General features: G+C 57.6%; 1 protein-coding gene across 1 annotated transcript; it reads left to right on the top strand.

Annotated features, from left to right (window-relative positions):
- Positions 1–193: 193 nt before the first annotated feature.
- On the top strand, positions 194–5,634 carry MYL3 (myosin light chain 3). Its single transcript, XM_017659361.3, has 7 exons — positions 194–403; positions 2,667–2,694; positions 2,826–2,975; positions 3,734–3,907; positions 4,968–5,045; positions 5,143–5,185; positions 5,385–5,634. The coding sequence occupies exons 1-6, from the start codon at positions 269–271 to the stop codon at positions 5,169–5,171; spliced, it is 594 nt and encodes a 197-aa protein (XP_017514850.1). The 5' UTR covers positions 194–268; the 3' UTR covers positions 5,172–5,185; positions 5,385–5,634.
- The last annotated feature ends 13,059 nt before the right edge of the window (positions 5,635–18,693 follow it).

Here is an 18,693-nt window from a genome sequence, read left to right as displayed (position 1 = left end):
CTCCTTCTCCCCAGCAGGTGATTGGGAGGAATGGAGGGCCCTCCCCCTCCCCCACCCATTCCTGAGCCTGAACAATGCCCTCCCCAGGCCCCAAAATAGCCCCTGAGCCTAGCCAATATCCTTTTATGGCCCTGTCCCTATTGTGTACTGCAGGGGTGGGGCTGGGGTCAGGAGGTGTCCAGGCAGGATAAAGGCCAGGGTCAGGAGTCTCACCTACGCTGCTCTCTGCTCCCTTTTCTCCAACTTCCTCTCTGTGCTTCTAGCCCCCATGGCCCCCAAAAAACCAGACCCCAAGAAGGATGATGCCAAGGCAGCCCCCAAGGCAGCTCCAGCACCTGCTCCTGCGCCAGCCCCCGAGCCTGAGCGCCCCAAGGAAGTTGCGTTTGATGCCTCCAAGATCAAGGTGGGTGTGGGAGCTGGGTTTTGGCAGGAAGACAAGGCAGGTAAGTGGATCCGAGTGGACCTGCCCAGTGGGAGGCCAGGCTCCAGAAAGGGAGCACACTGAGCTGGAAAATTCTGTGCAGAGGTCAGACGAGCCCTGGGGCTTCAGGCTTCAGGCAGCAGGAGGGATGGTGGTCAGACAGCAGGCAGAACTCCCCAGGTGCTGCTGAAGGGAATGTCTTTTTGGTGGTTTTGAAAACTGACTCTTCTTTGCCCTTCGGCCTGGACCTCACATCCTTGGGGTACTCTGGGGCTGCCTGTCCCCCAATTCCTGCAGCCAGGCAAGGATCTTCCTTGCCTGGTGGTGGGTCTCAAGTCCACACCCAGTCCACCAGGGAGGACAGGGTATGGAAGAAAGGGAAGCAAGGCCGCTGCCCAGGCTGGGTCACATTCATCCCTGTCTGGGTGCCTGAGCCCCAGAGCTGGTAGGGCCTCAGCTTTCAGGTGGAGAAGTTCAGGCACACGCTGGCTAGGTCAGGTGGAAAGTTGGTCTCGGAGCTGTGGCCAGTGGCCCCAGGAGCCCTTCCCCAGCTAGGAAGTCTTTCTCAGAGTCTAAGCTTGGAGGATGAGCCATGACTCCCGCCTGTGGCATCCGCCTATCAGAGCGCACCCTGGGGCCTGCCTGTGCCCTGTTATTGGCTGGCCGCTGGCCACTGCTGCCCTGGTTGCCGGCAGAGGGGCCCCGGGGAGCCCTCCCAGCCCCTCATGGTCCTCATGTGCCCAGGAAGACCTGCAGCCCACCTGCCCAGATCCACCCCCTGTTCGGGAGCCCTTCCTGGAGGCAGCTGCTTTGTCCCTCAAGACACAATCAGATCCCAGCTCTGCCTTACCCCCTCGCTGCTCTGAGGCTTGGTTTCCTCAGCTGTGAAATGTGACACTAAGCCCTCCTCACGGGCTGTTGGGAACTACTCCCAGCAAGTGCTCCCTGGAGCTGGAGCCCTGAACCCTGAGCCCCCTTGGGCCCAGGCTTGCGTCCTACAGGTCCCCTAGTGAGGGTCCAGTCCAAGCACCCCAGGCTTGGGTGGCACTGTCCAGTCTCATCAGACGAGGTTGGCACAGGGTCCCCTCTGAGGGGAGGGAAAGTGAGAGCCCTCATGTGTTCCCCTTCCTCTCCCCCATGGGCTGGCCAGTGAAGGGCAGGAGGCATTGCCAGGAGCCCAGGGAACCTGATCTCAGCAGATCCCTGGTGGAGAGAGAGAGCTCTTGGGGCCCGGGACAACCCCTTGCTCTTCCCCACACGGGGTTAAGCCAGAGAGCCAGGAGGGACAGCCCGGCAGGGAGGCAGGGCTGGGCTATCCCCCTGCAGCGGCAGCGTGCACTCTGAGCCAGTGGGGCCCCAGGGAGCAGCAGTGGGAGAGCTGCCAGTCATGTGCCCTCCTCCAAGCTCCTTTCCCTTGCGTGACCTTGACCTTGGGATGAGTGAGTGCAGTGATAAAAATAAACCTGGAATGGGGTGAGGAGGGGGAAACTGGGTCCTAGGAGGTGGCCTGACCTCAGGTAGGTCTGATGTGGCCTCAGCAAATACCCAACAGCCCCACCCTGGCCGCATGCCATGCTGCGGCAGGGGACGGGGGCTGCCCTGGGCTTATGGATGGGGATGTATAAGACCCAGGTTGCTAGGTGGGGCCATGTGAGGGACAATGTCCAACCACAGAGGTCTGTGAGGGACAGACACCTGTGAACACAGGCAGACATATATGAGTGTGAACACACATATATGCACACACACACACATACCGTCTTGTGGCTCTGCTCTCATGTGGACAGAAGCCCTCTGGTCTGCCCCTTGCCCTTATTCCTCCTGTCACCCCCTGCCCCCTGCAGTGGTGACCTAAGGCCTCCCATCTTACTCATGTGGACAGTCCTGCCCCCTGGGCCCCAGGCCTGGTGGGGGTGGCAAAGACAGTCTGGTCAGATCTTGTGGTTTCAGGCACATCTGTCTGGGACCAGGGTCATCAGGTAAGGTCAACGCTGGGCTGGGGACTCAGGACACCAGGCCTCCCCTCCTCACCACTTCCCCAGGTGTGGCCCACTAGGTACCAGGGTCTGGGTCTGGTCCACACAGACCCAAGACCCTCAGGTTGGACAGGTGGGGAGTGGCAGCAGCTGAGCTGCTGGAATGGGGACAGGTTGGAGCAGAAGAGGGGCTGAGGCTTGGGCTGGCCATGGAGTGACCAGGAGCAGGCCTGAGCCAGGCACTCAAAATCTTTGGGATCTCCTTGCAGATCGAGTTTACACCACAGCAGATTGAAGGTGAGTGGGGGTCTTGAGCCCTTGGGCTGCAAGGTTGGGCCTAGGGTCCCCAGTTTGAGTGCTGCCCACAGTGGGGGTGAGTGGTGGGGCTGACTCTGGGAGTGTCCACAGCTCGTGCCCTCTCCCGGCAGAGTTCAAGGAAACCTTCATGCTGTATGATCGCACGCCCAAGTGTGAGATGAAGATCACGTACGGGCAGTGTGGGGATGTCCTGCGGGCTCTGGGCCAGAACCCCACCCAGGCTGAGGTGCTCCGTGTCCTAGGGAGGCCAAGGCAGGAAGGTTGGTACACCTGGCCTGAGCTCTCCCCAGGGAGACTGCCAGGGTGGGCTGCCATCTGTGGAAGAACAACACACAGCCTCTGTGCTGTGCACCCTCCTGACATCCTTGCTCTGTCTGGATGAAGACACCGAGGCCGGTCCCAGATGATGCTGACAGGCAGTGATGGTCTGCTGTGCCACCTGGACCCACACTGATTCACGGAGCCTCGTGGCCATAGGGAACTGAGACAGTGCAAACTAGCTTCTGTGGCTAGCATGAGGACAGGCCAGGGGCCACCCAGCCTTGGCCTCCATAGCCCTCTCTGGGATTGAGGCCAGCTTCCCTTACCACCTTGGCCAGGCAGGGTTGCCCACTTTGCAACAAGGAGGATGAAACCCAATGCCTTTCCACAGGTTCAAAAGTCCCAGAGAAAGTCTCTGATTGGCCCAGCTGCTCCTGGCTAATCACAGGTTGTGGGGAGGGTGGGCTCTATAAGAAAATGACACTAGCAAGGACTGTGTCCCAAAAGGAGGACAGAGTCTCCACTGTGGGGCCACTTCAGCAAACTCACCTTGTAGACAGCAAAGGGCTATGTAAACCATGCAGTTTTTGATTGACTGTGAAGTGCCTTGTGATGGTGGGGTGCTTTGTAAATGGCAAAGTTGTGCAGCAAGCTTTGGCAACTGTGTGGGGGAAATAGTTCCTCATTTTAAGGCACAGGCAAAGGGTGTGCCCATCCTACCTCTCAGAGGCTGGGACTCAGAGCCATCTGTCCACAGAGCTTAACACCAAGATGATGGACTTTGACACGTTCCTGCCCATGCTCCAGCACATTGCCAAGAACAAGGACACAGGCACCTATGAGGACTTTGTGGAGGGGCTTCGGGTCTTCGACAAAGAGGGCAATGGCACTGTCATGGGTGCAGAGCTCCGCCACGTGTTGGCCACGCTGGGTGAGGGCCGCGTCCTCCCCTCCTCCCTGCCTGTTCCTTCTCTCCACACCTCCTCCCCCTTGCCCATCTCCTCTCCCTCCTCCCCTCTCTCTACTCCTTGGAGGGCATCCTGGGAGAAACCACTTGGCCACCATGGGCCTGTGTCTCATCTGTGAAACAGAATGACATAGTCAAGGTGCCTCTATGGCAAGCAAGAAAAATGTAGGAAATTTAGAAATTTAGGTGGGGACTACTAAAGATAGTGTCCTGGTGCAGCTCCCAGAACTGAAGGAGGACAGAATAGCTCTGGGGACAGGATGAGGCAGGGTGGCACTGGAGGACCCACTCAGTCCTGGTGGTTCTTTTCTCAAGGTCAAATTCCAGGTGGCTGAGTAGGTCCATGCCTGCCTCTTGGACATCATGACCCCCACTATCAGGTGCCTGGCCAGGAGGGGCACCTTTTCTTAAAGGGACCTTTTCTACCGCAAAGGTTTATTGGGAGCCTACTTTGCTCAGCCCTGTGCTGGTCTCGGGTTGTGTGTGTGTGTGTGTGTGTTTGTGTCTCTGGCTGGGGGGCAGGAGAGGGGAGGGAAAGCAGTCCACTGGGGGTCCAGCACAGCACACACAGCACAGAGGCAAGCAAGGGCCAGGCTTGTCTGGGGAACAGTGGCTGTGTCTCCTGTTCTCCTCCACAACCACCTACCAAGGTTCCCAGCTCCATGGGCCCTGACCTCAAAGGGCTGCCCCAAGAGACTGCCTCCAGGGGGTGGGGAGCCTGGCCTCCTCTGGCTGGAGGGGTTGCCCACCAGCCTATTGAAAAGAGGGCAGTGTGCACTGGTGACTTGAACCCTGAGACGGCACTATTATGGACAGATTCTAGACTCAGAGGGGGCACCAGGCCTGTACCCCAGACCCCTCTCTTTTTGACTTGTCACTGATTCTCCTGGTCTGAGAAGTGCGGGTGATGGCTAAGGCCCTGTGGCAATGCTGGCTTTGCCAATAAAAGTGCGGGACTAGGCAGAGAGGCACAGGGGAACCTCCCACACCTCTGAGGTGCTGACCCAGCCTCCCACCCTGCCAGGTGAGAGGCTAACGGAAGACGAGGTGGAGAAACTGATGGCCGGGCAAGAGGACTCCAACGGCTGCATCAACTACGAAGGTGGGCTCAGCAGGGCAGGGGTGCTTGTGATGTGCCCTGGAACCCTAGGCTCCCACCCAGTGCTTTACCCTGCCACGTGCCCTCCCCTTCTTTCCAGCATTCGTGAAGCACATCATGGCCAGCTGAACCTCCCACCCTGGGTGAGACCCCCCTACTCCCTCCCAGACCCGCTGCCACATTTGCCACCTCTGCTGACCTCAGCCCTGTTGTCCCCCTCATGCCTCTTCCATCAAAGCCCTCATTGCCACCTCCCTGTCCCCACCAACTCCAGTTCTCGGTGACATCAGGCTACCTTGCTCCACCCCCTCTGCTCTAACCTGTGACTGCCTTTGCCCTCAGGGAGACCATGGAGGCCACGCTGGGGGCTGCCTGACTTGCTCCTTCCCCACCCCGATGCCATGGCCCGGAGCAGTGGGAAGGTGGGCAGTGCGCTGAGGGTCCTGTGCAGGCTCCCTCTGTGCAGCCCTGGCGACCATGCTGCCCGGCCACCACCTCTGCTTCGATCAGGCCTCGGGCCGCACTGACCTGGGCCCCTCTGTCCCCACCCCGACACCCCGTGGGCCTCAGAAATAAACGGTTTCTTTCCTTCTTTGGTTCTTTATTCTCTCCTGCCCTCCTCCCTACCTCGCTTCTTCCCTCTTTCCCTCCCTGCCTCCTCCCTTCTCACTGCTTCCTTTCTTCCTCTCTGTGGCCCTTTGATTAATCTGAAAAATCCATGGGCCACACATAGTAAGCCCTGGAAAAAAATGAGTGGAATCATTATGAAATCTTCCCTCCTTGCTCATTCTATCAAAACTGCCCCATCTGGTGCACCAGACCCTCTGAGTCTGCCCCCTGGGACACTGGGCAGGAGGCGGGCTGGGCTGCAGGGGGCCTCGCAGGCCCCCCTTGCTCTTGGCTTCCCTGTTCCTCTTCTGCAGGTAGCAGTTGTGCTGCAGCCCCTACTACAGGAGTGCCCCTGGGAATCTGAGAGCAATCTCTGAGCTCTTTCAAGCCATCCTCAGCAATCAGGAAATCACAGGACACTGGCCCAGAGCCATGCATGTCACAGTTGGGGAAACTGAGGCCCAGAGCAGAGAATGGCCTTGCCTAGATCATGCTGGGAATGGGAGCAGGGCAAGAGCTAACTTTGTCCCCAGGGTGTCAGAGCTGAAGAGGCTGAGACTCTTGCCTGACTCAGATGGGGAAGCTGAGGCCCTCTGACTGTGGTGGGGCTGTAGTCCAGAGGTAGAGGCCATACTGGGGCAGCGTCTAGGTCCAACAGTGTGTTCCTCAGCCCTGGGCTTCAGATGAGAAATGTGCAATCCCTACAACAGGAGGAGATACCACGCCTCTGGCAAACTCCTGCCCCACTGCCCACACCCTGCTCTGGGGCCAGGGCCCCTTCCTTACCTTGGAGCTCAGCGGAGGGAGTGAAGAGAGGCTTCCTGGAGGAAGCAGTCCTCATGGGTTTGATGGGGAGAAAGAGCAAAGCCCTACAGAGAGCCTGGGGAGTCTAGGGATAGGGGCTATGGGGTGGATCAAAGTCAGAGTCAGTGGTGGGTCTCATAGGGCCAGTAGGACCCAGGATATCAGGGTGTATTTCCATGACCTCACATGCATGAGTGTGTCTGTTCCTGAGGTGTGTGTGTGTGTGTGTGTGTGTGACAGCAGCTCTGAAGGTGTGCATGGAACAGGCTGCCCGAGGGTGTTAGCATGGTGTGGAGAGCCTGCACGTGAGCATGTTAGGATTGAGTGTATGTGTGCTAACATGCATAAAGTGTGTCAGCGGTGTACGTGAGAGAGTAGATGTGAGCGGGTGTGAGTGTGTTTGCGGGACTCCATTTCAGCTTCCTTTCAGTCTCAGAGTTTATTGAGCACCTACTGTGTACCAGGCTCTGCTCAAGGCCTGGGAACACAGCAGTGGAGAAAGCAGTCAAACTACTGCCCTCATGGAGTGCACACAAACCTGGCGAGTCACTGAGCCTTCAGGTGTGGCAACGAGTGATAAAGGCTGAGGGGGGACCTGAAGTGGAGAAGGGGCTGTGCAGTGTATGTGTGTGTGTAAGAGGGGAGGCACTGACACGTTAAATCGTGGGGTTAGTGGTTTCCTGAGAACGTAATAGTTGGACAAAGATTTAAAGGAGAGAAGATAGTATCCAGAATATATAGAGTGCCTACAAGTCAACAACAACAAAATAACCCAATTCGAGAACAAAGGACTGCAAACAGGAAAAGGGTATTTCTGCAAAGAAGACATACAAATAGCCAATAAGCAAGTGAGAAGATGTTAAACATCATTAGTTAGGAAAATGCAAACCAAAAATACATGCTGGTGAGAATGTAGAGAAATTGGAATCCTTGGGCACTGTTGGTGGGAATATAAAACAGTACAGTTCTGTGCAAAACAGTATGGAGGGCACTCAAAAAATCAAAAACATAACTACCATGTGATCTAGCAATTCCACTTCTAAGTACATACCCAATATAACTGAAAGCAGGGACATGAAGAGATTTTTGTGCACCCATGTTCACAGAGGCGTTATTCACAATAGCCAAAAGGTGCAAGCAATCCAAGTCTCCATTAACAGATGAATAGATAAGCAAATGTGGTATATACATATGGAGTAGTATTCAGCCTTGAAAAGGAAGGACATTCTGACACCTGCCACACATGGGTGAACTTGGAGGATATTATGCCAAGTAAAATAAGCCAGACACAGGACAATACTTAATGATTCCATTTAAATGAGGTACTGAGGGTCATCAAATTCAGACAGAAAGTAGAACGGTGGTTTCTGGGGAGGTACTTGGGAGAGAGGGAATGGGAATTTGTTGTTAAGCAGAAGCAAAACAAAAAATGGGAGAGAGGGAGTGTCTGAGGCTGGGCTTCCCCAGAAGCAGAGCTGAGATGAGGACCTGAATGCAAGGAGTGTCCTGGAAGGTGACCTCAGCAAGCTGGCAGAGCAGCTGTGAAAGGAAGCCTGGGAGCAAATGGTACTGTGGGCAAGGGGGGCTCGGCCCCACCGTGGAGCTACGGGAGATGGTGAGGTTGCCTCACAAGGGGATGAAGAAACCATATTATTCATTCACTAGCTCCCATCTTTGTCTGGGGCAGGGCCCAGAGGTAGGTTGCAACATGCACGTGGGGCACTTCCGCATCTGCTCCAGAGAGCTGTGCACGCAGCGGAGGGACAACATTGCAGCAGGGCACACGAAGGCCCTGAGACGGGAGCAGAGAGCACCATGAGGAGTGGCAGGTCCTGCATCAGAGAGCAGATGGGTGGCCCATGGGCCGTGCAAAGCGCTTTGGTGTGTGCTCTGGGAGACGTGAAGTTTTTATTAGCATTTCTCTGGCTGCTGTGTGGGGAATAGACTGGGGGGCACAAACAGAAGCTGCGAGATCAGTTACAGGGTCCCAGGGAGCCGCAGATGCACCCTTGGCCCGGTGGAGCTGGGGAGAAGTAGTTGGATTCTAGGTCATTTTTGAAAACACCTTCATCAACATCTCAGGCAGATTTTGAGGCTTTCTGGCTCCTTTCCTTATCTGAACACAGTCTACTCCAGCTCCAGGTCAGGTTGGGGCTGGGGGTGTGAGGGACTGTAGTCTGCCCTTTCATGGCGCAGTAAGGCTGTATGGCGGGGCAGCAGGTGGAGACACCTGTGGCCTCACTTGTGGTGGCCTCTGCTAGTGGGGGTGTCTTCATGTGCGTGTGTGACCTTGCTGGCCTCTGGTTAGCCTCCCTGGCCAACTGCTAGAAAGCAGGGCCTCCCTGGGGCCCCAGTCAGGGCAGGAAGCCATCTGAATGGCTGACACCCTTCCGGGCAGCCCCCAGCTCCTGCCTGCCCCAGCCTCCTCGCTCCTGGACACCAAGCCAGGTAATGGTTGAGGTCCCCTTCAAAAGTCGCCAGGGCTACACGGAACTAAGTGGTCCCAACATTTACTTGCAGAGGCTGCTCCCCCTGGGCTGAAGTCCTGTGCTGTGCCTCTCCTCTGTCATCAATAGACAAGAAGTGGCCCTGCCTCCAACTTCACATATGTACCAGATCCCGGGGAGTACATGTCCCAGTCTGTCAAGGGTGCCTCCCTTCTCTGGTTTCCAAGAAACATGCCCTCCTTCTTGCAGGCTCCCCTAGTTTCTGGGGGCTACCACTCCCCTCGTCTTGGCTTGGCAGTGGAAGGGTGCATCCTATGTAAACCCCAGAGATACTCTGTGGTCCCCACTGGCATGTCCTCCTGTGTGGAGGACAGGCGGGGTGGCCAGTTGGGGCCAAGCCAGGCTGTTCTATCTGATGAACTCTCACTGGAACGTTTGGTCCCACTTTTTGGGGCTCAACTCCACGTCGAATGCATTTCCGTCCCAGCCATGGCCACTTGCCACTCTGGGGCCTTTTGCCCATTACATGTGGCTGTGCTGACCATGTGAGGGCTGTTGTTTTTGGGCTCGGGTCGCTGGCTGTGTGTGGAGTGTCAGAGAAAATGGGTGGAGGGGCCTAGGTAGTAGGCTCAGCTGCAGGAGTGAGGTTCTCCTTGCTTGGCATCCTCCCACTGCTTCGGCTGGGTGGAAGATGTGTGCCTGTGTGTTTGTGTGTGCATATGTCCACCAGTGTGCCTGTGTATTTGTGCCTGTGAGTGTGCTGTGAGGGTATGAGTGTCCGTGTGTGTATACCTGTGCCTGTGTGTTTCCCCGTGTGTGTGCGCACATGTCTGAGTGTATATGCTGGCGGACTCTGCTGAATCATGCTGGGTGGGCGGCACTGCCAGCCAGGCTGTGGCCTCCCCACAGTTGCATAAACACTGGTCCCCCCTACCCCCTCAAGCAGGGAGGTCCAGCCTGTGGCCCTGTGGCTGGTGGAAAGGGATGGGAAGGGGCAAGGGGTTTGCCCTCCTGTCAGCCTGGTCTTCGTCATGCCTCGACTGCCAGGTCACTTGCGCCATAATGTGAGAGTCTGACCTGGGGTCTCCCTAAACCTCACTTCCCCCATGTGGCCTAAGGCCTGATCTTGGAAGCCTCCCAGAGGTGGCAGGAATATTCATCTCTCCAGTCTAGGTCCAGGCTGAACCAAAGGATCAGTGGGGCCGGGGGCTCGGGGTGAGTTCGGCCTCAGGACCCCAGAACCAGCCATCCCTCCTCTCCTTGACATCCCTGCATGGCTGCCTGTGGCTCTTGGCTGCATGCCACAGCCTCCATCCTTCCTCCAGGCCATCCACAGGAATCCTGGGGTCACTGCTGGAACATGGACCAGACAGCACCCAGTGGGGGCCAAGAAGCTCAGAAATTCAACCTGAGATAAAATGAATCAAGCAGGATCTTGAAGAAATCAAGTAGAGGAAAATCTTACCAGGTCATAAGAAGGAAAATAATCAGACTATGGGTATGAGACATTGGACTCTAGGGCTCAAAGCACTCAGCGGTAGAGGGGCTAACAGGAAGCAGATCAAGATCTTAAGAGAAATCAGGGGTTGGAGTAAAAGGGCCCAAGCAATAGAGTGTATGAAGTCAGAGGAGGTGGGAGGGGAGTAGGAGGGAGAAACTGGGCAGTGGGTGTGACAGGCAGCCCTCCTGTTGCATGAGTGCATGCTTGGGGGCGGCTGAGGGCTGGGTGCTTTGCTGTGGGTCCTGAGGCCTTGGGTGGTGGGGAGGGTTGGAGGGGCAAGGACAAGGCTGCCTGGGCACAGGTCAGCCACACCCTGGGGAGCGCTGACCCAGTCATCTCAGAGAGCAGCAGGAAAACCCCAAACCTTCAACCCAGTGGCCCAGCACAGAAAGGGCTCCCTCGGGTTCTCCCAAGTCCCCTCCCGTCTGCCCTAGGCCCACCCTCGCCCAAGTTTGGGGCTTATTTGTTTCTGCTCTCCCAAAGCCACACAATCCTGGTTTGCTCAAACGCTGACAGAACACAACTGGAATGTGGCGAGTGTGTGAGTGTGTATACACGAGGCTCCCCAGGACCAGTTGTCCAACAGGCCCCCTCCAGTCTCAGCAGCCAGGGCCCAGGGACCCCTGGGTGGGGAAGGGCCTAGAAAGGCAGAGCTGGGAAGGGCCCTGCCTGCCCCTGTCTCTCCAGCCTTGCTGGGGATGCCTGAGATTCTGCCATTTTCCCCCAAGCATCCCTTCTCTTTTCTGGCCTGTGGGTCTTGGTACCTCACATACTTATGGAGACCTAGGTGGGAATGGGTTCATCAGAGCCTTTCTGGGAGCCGGGGAGATGGGGTGAGGCAGTTGGAAGACTCTGGAACTCCAGAAATGGGGAGATCTCAGGGCTTGGCCAACTGGCTGATTTTCATACTTTGGTCATCTGCATACGAGCACCTCCCTTCCTCCACTGCGCGTGTGCCCTGGGTCCAGGACTCTGTCTTGCTTTCTCTCAGCACCACTTCCCTCCTGGTCTCTTTCCCTCCCTCCCATGTAAGCCATTTGAAGGGGCTCTACAATGACACCCTCAGCTCCCAAGCTAACTGGGAGGGGTAGCGAGCACTCTGTCCCAAAGGCTGTACAAGCAGAAGGGGACCAATTCTAGTCAGGAAGGCTGTAAAAGGGGTTCTTGCTCTGGAGACAGGAATCACTTGGGTGTCACCAAGCACCAGGGCCCACTGTGTGACAATATCCAAGAAAGTTTTCATGAGAGAAAAGTAAGGCCCAAGTTGCGTGTTTTTCAGGAAGCTCAATTTATGCATCTCCAAGGCCTGCCTGTCTTTTTTCTGAGATCATATTCTACTTTTTCTTTTTTTGGCCTTGAGAATATACTTTTGTTTACAAAACAGTGGTGATGGTAGCTGGTGGCAGTTGTTTTCCATGTCTTTACTTGGCAAAATAAGACAGTAGAAGTATTAAGTTTTTAAGAAATCTCTGTTGCAATCAACATCTCCCTAAATCTCTGGTTAGAGATCCTTGAATGGGCCCAAGCCTCATTTGAATCCATCCGTCCATCATCCATTCACATCCATCCATCCATCCATCCATCCATCCATCCATCCATCCATCCATCCATCCATCCACCATATAATTATCAGGTGCTGGCTGTGATGACTAGCAGAGGCCTGGCCCTTCCAGTTGGGATGGGGGGCAGTGGTGGAGGCTTGGCATGGCCAGTGATGAGACCTTGGGACAAGCAGGCACTTAGAGGGCTGGGGCTAGGGGTGGGGGCATGTGGGTGAAGATGCCTCAATTCCTTTTGTTAAAGTTTCTGGGAGACTGCAATTCTGAGTGTCCCCAAGCTACATAGCTGTCCCCAGTCCTGGAGCCTGCAGCTGGAGGTGAGAAGCCAGTGGCAGTGACCTCTCCTCCCTAGCTGCAGCACAGGGGGTGGGATGGTGGTTGCTGTGTGGAAAGACAAGCATTCAGTGGTTTCCATCCCAGGAAGGGAAATGGTGCTCAGGGCTGAGGGTAGTGAGGGAAAGCTGAGCACATCCCAGGAGCTTCATGGGTTCACTATGCATGGCCTAGCCTGAACAAAGGGGGCCCTTGGGAGCCCCCAAGAGGGTGACCCACCCAGATCCCACAGCTCTAGGCAGAGAAGCTTTGGGCCAGCTCACCGTTGTTCTCTGTCTCAAGAGCTCAGGCTGGGTGTGGTCCATCTCCCAGAGGGAGCCTTCTTTATAGTAAGGGGGGCCCCTGGGTAGGTCTGGAGATCAGAGCTGGAGGTATGGGCAGGTCTTGGGCCCCCAGGCTTGCTGTGGACAGCAAGAACCCTCCAGGGCCACATTACAGAGTAACTCCTACCCTCCTGGACACCTGAGGATCTAGCTGTCAAGCCCCATATATGGGGTGGACATGCCTGGCGGTAGGCTCAGCAGGGGCAAGATGGTCACAGAGTGTCAAGAGTGACCTCCAAACAGTCCTCAGCAGTCCCAGGTTGCCTGCTCCAGCTGGGCTCCTGCCTGAGTCTGCCCTGTGGTCAGACCCCTCCGCCTAGTGGAGGCTCTGACCCCTGCAGGCTGCCTGCCACCCCCAACTCTCAGACCCCATCTGACTGTCAGTACGTGCTGATGGCACATCTGTTATGTGCACAGACCTTTGCTAGGCGGCAGGACATTGTAGTGCACCAACAAAGAAAATGCCTTGGCCAGCCAGTTCCTGCTCAGGTCTTGGCCCAGCGCCCAAGTCTCCTGTCCTTGTACCTTGGACTGTACTTGTAAACCAGTCCTTTCATCCCTGAGTGAGGAGGTACCCTTAATTCCACTCATCTAGAGTGGGTACAATGCCTGCCAGCCCTAAACTCTGACTTCCGAGTTGGGTGGAAAGGAGCCTCAGACACCGGGCCAACCTCTTTTCCAGGGCAAGTCTGATGAGCTGCTGATGGCTTGAACCCCCTCAGCAATAGGGAGCTCACCGCCTGTTGAGGCGGTGCTGCTGGGCAGCCAGCAATCTGATGCAGGGTGACAGTCTGTCCAGGGCTTCTCTAGTTTCCCATGGCTGGGTCCTTGGAGCTGTTCCGCCTCCCACCTGGCCCCTTGGTGGTCCACTAGGGCTGAGCCAGCCCTGCTGTTTCCTAGGTTGATCCCTTGCTCCCGGCTGGGCTTTGCCCTCTGTAAGGCTGCTGACCCAGTGTGGGCTCAGTTTGTTAGGGCCCCGCGCAGGGCAGGGACCCTGAGAACTGTCCTAGCACCTGCTCAGGAGCAGGGAGGCAGGGCTGGCTCTGAATTGCAGAGGGGGCCTCTGAGGTCACCTGGAAGGTGGCCCAAGGATGGCAGTGTTATGGGAGGTGACAGTGAGGAGCACACACAGGAGGAACCAATGTTGAGGGAAGGCAAGCTCAGGTGAAGACAGTTGGGGGAGGTCCCTGCAGTTCCCCTGAGGTGCTCTGGGCCTTGGTTTCCCTCCTGTGCTGCGTGGGAGGTGTGGGAGCTTCTGGTGTTCTGAGTCCTTGAGAGGCCCCTTCTGGACTCTGAGGAGGTGGTTGTCGGGGGTGGGGGGAGGTGACAGCTGCTTTGAAATGTGGAGAATAATAAAGCTAGGAATGTCTGAGCTCAGGAGAAAAAGTAACCCCCAGCCCGCTGGGCCTCCCACCCTGCCGGGTGTAATGAATTAAGTACTGGGAGGCACAGTTCATGTAGGGGAGGGGGCTGGGGGAGACTACAAGGCCCCTAATGAGAAACAGGGTCCTGGGTGGAGCCACTGGGAGCTGGCAGTTTGGAGCCACCTGACCTGACTTCTGGGGTGCCCTCACTCCACACAGGCTTCCTCTCAATTTGGGGTTGGGGGTGCTGTTTCACCCTGGTGCTGACCTCTGACCCTGGGTGACACCCTAGAGCTAGACCCAAAGGGTCAGAAAGGGGAGAAGGTGTGGCTCACTTGGAGGGACCGTCTCCTCATTCTCATCCCTCCGGAAGCATTTGCTGAGCCAGGACTGGGTGGGGTGCCTCCTGTGTAGAGGATGACGGAGCCAGCGCTGCCCGCTGCTGGACGGCTCAATCCTGCAGACCTGCCCACCTGCCTGGGTCCAGCAAGCCCCCAGGCCCCAGATCCCTGCTTCCAAATCTCCACAGCCCCTCCCCTTTCTCTGCTGGCCCCTCCGCCCCATGTGGTCTCACTCTCCCTCCTATCCCTCAGTTCCCAGCACAGCTCAGCCCATCTGCCCCTCCCTGGGGCTTGGGTATGGGAAGCTCCAGGTCCAGCTCTACCCTTCCAGGCCATGTCTGGCAGGAGCTGACTTTTTCTCAGGTCACCTCCCTCCAGCTCTTCCCTCTCCCTCCCCAGTAAACTTAATGTTCCCCCAAGAAGCCCCTCCTCTCGGTCTTCGCTCATGCTGTTCCCTCTCTCTTATCTGCTTTGTGGGCTCCCATTCATCTACCACGAAGACTGTTTTCTAAAAGACCACCCCTTCCCAGAGGGGCCCAGGCAACAGTGGGTAAGTAAATAATTAAACTGTCAGTGAAAGGATAAATTCTCAGCAAGGGAGCTCCAGAGGGTTGTAAACAGGTAGGGGTGTTTCTGGGGCTCCCCAAGGATCCTGGCCTTCCAATCTTTGTTGGCCTGGGGCAAGGCTCCCATTTTATTTTTAAGAAGTCTGGCCTGGGACTTGAAGTTTCTTGAAATATCACCCCATCCCTCCTCTCCCTCACCCACTTTAATTAAAACCATTGTTTTTTCAAGCACGTGTTAATTAAAAAGCAAACATGTTTTGCTAAGTAATTTGGAAGCTTTGGTTATACAAACCAGAGTCATTCCAGTTAAAAAAAATCCCTTGCCTGTCTAGGAAGCTGAGGACTGTGGCTAAGGTAGATGTGCACCCTATTAGAGTTTCCACTCCCTGGGGAGGCCCAGCCAGGATGGGGTGTCCTCTTTGTAAGGTTGAAGGCACTGGCGGGAGGGGTGAGCATGTCTGATGACGTGCCAAAGTCCCGGGCTGCTGCCCCTTCCCAACCTGAAAAATGTGCCTTAGGCTAGCCAATCCTCGAGAGGCTGTAAATCTAAGCTCTGCCTCCCCCTACCTTCTTTAAAAACTAGCTGCCTGCCCTGCTGGGCGTGACTTCCCCGGCCTGTGATAGCCAGACCGCAGAACATCACCCGGGAATTTGCGTTCAAATAAACTACCTGGCTCTTTGTTGCCTCTCTTCGCCTGCTTATTTTGGCTAGAATTTATCTTCCACTCTTCACCTCAAAAGTGGGAACAGTGGGGAAGCGGAGGTAGAACTGCCAGGAAGCCCAGCACCACCAACCCTTTGCAAACGTGTGCTTTGGGCCCCAGGGGCAATAATGGGTGAGGAAGGGTTATAGGCTCATGTGCTCCATCCTCAGGCAGGGTCCTTGTCTCACAGCCACTGCCCAGCTCTGGGGGAATGGCAGTGCTGTGGGCCCAGCCAGGGCCGCCCCCTTGGGGTCTGCAGCCCAGTCAGGCTATGGCTAACTCAAAGCTGGGACAGTAGGTCCCTGAGGTGAGGGCCTGAGGTGATGACCAGTCTGGTGGAAGCAGGGAGCCCTGGATGCTCAGAGGCTCCTGCTGAAGGCTCAGCTCCTCACTCCTTGTCTGATGGTTCCCGCAGAGCCATGTCCCCACCCTGGCTCCTGGCCCTGGGAGTACTGGGCCCCCTGGGGCCCTTCATACCCCTTGAGTACCCTCAGGGCCCATTTCAGGGACTGCAGCCCTTAAAGTGCAGGTTTCAGCGACCTCCAGCCCCTCCTGCTCCCTGCCTCTGGCTGGGATGGGGGCATCTCCCCCAGAAGCCTGTCCAAGCCTCACCACCACCTTGCAGCCTGCCTGTTGACTCTCCCAGCTCTGAGGCCTGCTGCGAGGAGGGTGTCTCTTACGTGTCCCTGTGTGAGTCTGTATCCAGGGGTGCATCTCCCCTTGTGGTCTGTGTCTGTTAGTGTCCGCCATGCCCCTGGTGTGAAGGGGTCTTGCTTTCCCTCCAGAAGGAGGTCCAGTGGGGTGTGGGGGGCTGGGGCAGTGACCAGGAAGAAGGTGTTTGTGTGTGTGGGGAGGGGAGGTGAGCCCTGGGCACTGACCCTGGGCACTGACTCCAGCACTGTGGGACACGGTGGGCCTGCTGGGAACTTCTGCGCCCAGACAGGGACACAGGCTGTGGGGAGGGGGGGCAGGAGTCCCCATCTTGGGCCACCAAGCCGGCCGTCTCCCTCTACTGCACTTGGCAGCCTTTCTGTAAAACGAGGAGTATGTACTGGGATGTGTGTAACTGCTCACACTCGGTGTTTCCGCCGTGGGCACGCACACACCCTCACAAGCCACACACGACGGTGACACAGCGACACACGCTGGCGGCCGGCTCCCAGGGCTTCGCCCTTACTCGGCGGCGCGCCAGTGACACACACTCCGCCGCCTCTCCGCTCCCGCTCACATCCCGGAGGAGTGGCCGCGCCCGCCGTGCCCCCCGGCCAGCCTGCGGCGCGGCGCTTCTGGGTTCTGCCCCTTCGCAGCGCCTGGGAACCGCGGCGCGGCGGGCCGGGATGAGCTCACGCCGCCGCGCGCAGGCCCACCGCGCCTAACGCGCTCCAGACGCCCCGGCGGCCTGCGGCGCCGCGCCCCGCGCCCGGAGCACAGCCCTCTGGCGCCCCCTGCAGGGAGGCCGCTGCGGGGCTCCCTGCGGGCTGGGGCGGGCTGGGGCGGGCGGCTGGCGCGGAGGGTCTGGGGGCCGCTCACCCCGGAAGGGGCGGCCTCGGGTCTCTCGCCCGCCTTTCCTCAGGCCCGGCTGCCCGAGCTCGGAGAGGGCCGGGAGCCGCCCCGAAGGCGGTGCCGCCTGGCCCTGCGCGGTTTCCCGGTCACAGTCCACGATACCCGCCGCCTCCCCGACTCCCCAGCGACCCAAGCTCCACACGCTGTGCGGCGGTCCCCCTGCCAAGCCTCAGACGTCCGTCCCTCCCGCAGTTCCCCGGGACGCCCGGGTCCTCAAGCAGGGACGGGACTGCGGCTCCAGCCGCCCGCCTCAGCGGCCCTGGCGAGGCCCTGCCGCTCTAGTTCCTGTTGGAACAAACACCCTAGTTTCTACTGGGAAAGCAGCAGGGGCCTGACCACCTCCTGTTTCAAATAAGGAGCTGGTATTTCCCCGAAGTCGCGGGCCCATGGCTGACCTCACGGGGATGACGGTGGGCCCAGGGCCAGGGCGGGAGCCGCTCCCGGGTGAGCCCCTGACGCCTGGCTTTACCAAGTCGGCCAGAGAGGAGGGGCTCCAGCTTGTAGTCCCAGCTCAGCTGCTGGCCCATCCAAAAGTCCACATACCTACCAGGCGGCCGCGTTGTGTGCCCTAGGCCAGTTCTGCCAGCGCCCCTCCTCCTCAGCCCTGCCCGCAGTGTACCCCTGCCCTGCTGTGTGATTATGGCAGAACCTCTCCCCTCTTTTCCTCCACCGTAGGATGGGGCCGTGTGGGCATTAGAGAGGCGACCAGTGAGGAACAGTAGATGGATCCCAGGAACAAGTAATTTCCAGAGGGCAGGAGGAGTGGGCTCCTGAGAGCCAGGGCGTGGGGCAGGGACCAGGGATCAAGCCCCAGGCTTCAGGAGGAGGGTCAGGGAGGGAGGGGTAGGCCCCGGGGACTCGACAGCCTGGAGGGAGATAGGGGCAACTCAGGTGTCCCGGCAGAATAGTAGTGCTCAGGGAAGGGTCAGCATAGGGGTTGGGGGTGGGGGGTCAGGAAGGGCTTTCCAGAGGAGAGGCGTGTGAGCTGAGGTGCAGTTAGGTGGAGACCCCGCGGTGCTCAGAGTCCTTAGGCTGTGAAGGGGTGGGGTGGGGTGCAGAATGGACAGGCATCTCTGTTGTGAGGACTCTGCCTGAGGTGCTGCAGAGGGCAAGGGGTCCCGAGAGCTGGCCCTGAAGTCCCCTGCAACAGGGACAAAGATGAGAGAGCCAGAGGGGCATGCAGGGTGCAGTGGGGGGACAGAGACCAGGGCCACAGAAGGAGGAGGGGGAGGAGATGCAGAGGCTGGTAGGCTGCTGGCGGACACGTCTGGCTGGAAGATTTTGTTCCTCTGCTTTGATTCTTGGGGCCCCTCTTGAAAGTAACAGTAGTGTTAGGCAGAAAGACAGAAATGAGTGGGGTGGAAAAGAGAAAGGGCCCCCCAAAGACAACTCAGGGAGTTGATCAAGTAGAACCAGAAAGCCAGAAATGACCCAGAGTTAATCAGATGAAGCCACAGGGTCCAGGGGTGACTCAGGAAATGTCCAGGGACCCCCAGATAAGAAATATCGGAGGCACAAGCACAGCACAGCCCCTGTC

The sequence above is a fragment of the Manis javanica genome, chromosome 3 (assembly GCF_040802235.1).
Source record: "Manis javanica isolate MJ-LG chromosome 3, MJ_LKY, whole genome shotgun sequence".
NCBI lineage: Eukaryota > Metazoa > Chordata > Mammalia > Pholidota > Manidae > Manis > Manis javanica.
The sequence above is the reverse complement of the archived record's forward strand: the minus strand, read 5'-3'. Positions and strand labels throughout refer to the sequence as shown.

Bases quoted from the DNA above. Each gene is read 5' to 3' on its own strand.
- MYL3 (XM_017659361.3), top strand. From the start codon at position 269: ATGGCCCCCAAAAAACCAGACCCCAAGAAGGATGATGCCAAGGCAGCC. The intron at 2,976-3,733 runs GTTGGTACACCT...ATCTGTCCACAG, and splicing joins AGGGAGGCCAAGGCAGGAAG to AGCTTAACACCAAGATGATG. The intron at 5,046-5,142 runs GTGGGCTCAGCA...CCTTCTTTCCAG, and splicing joins CGGCTGCATCAACTACGAAG to CATTCGTGAAGCACATCATG.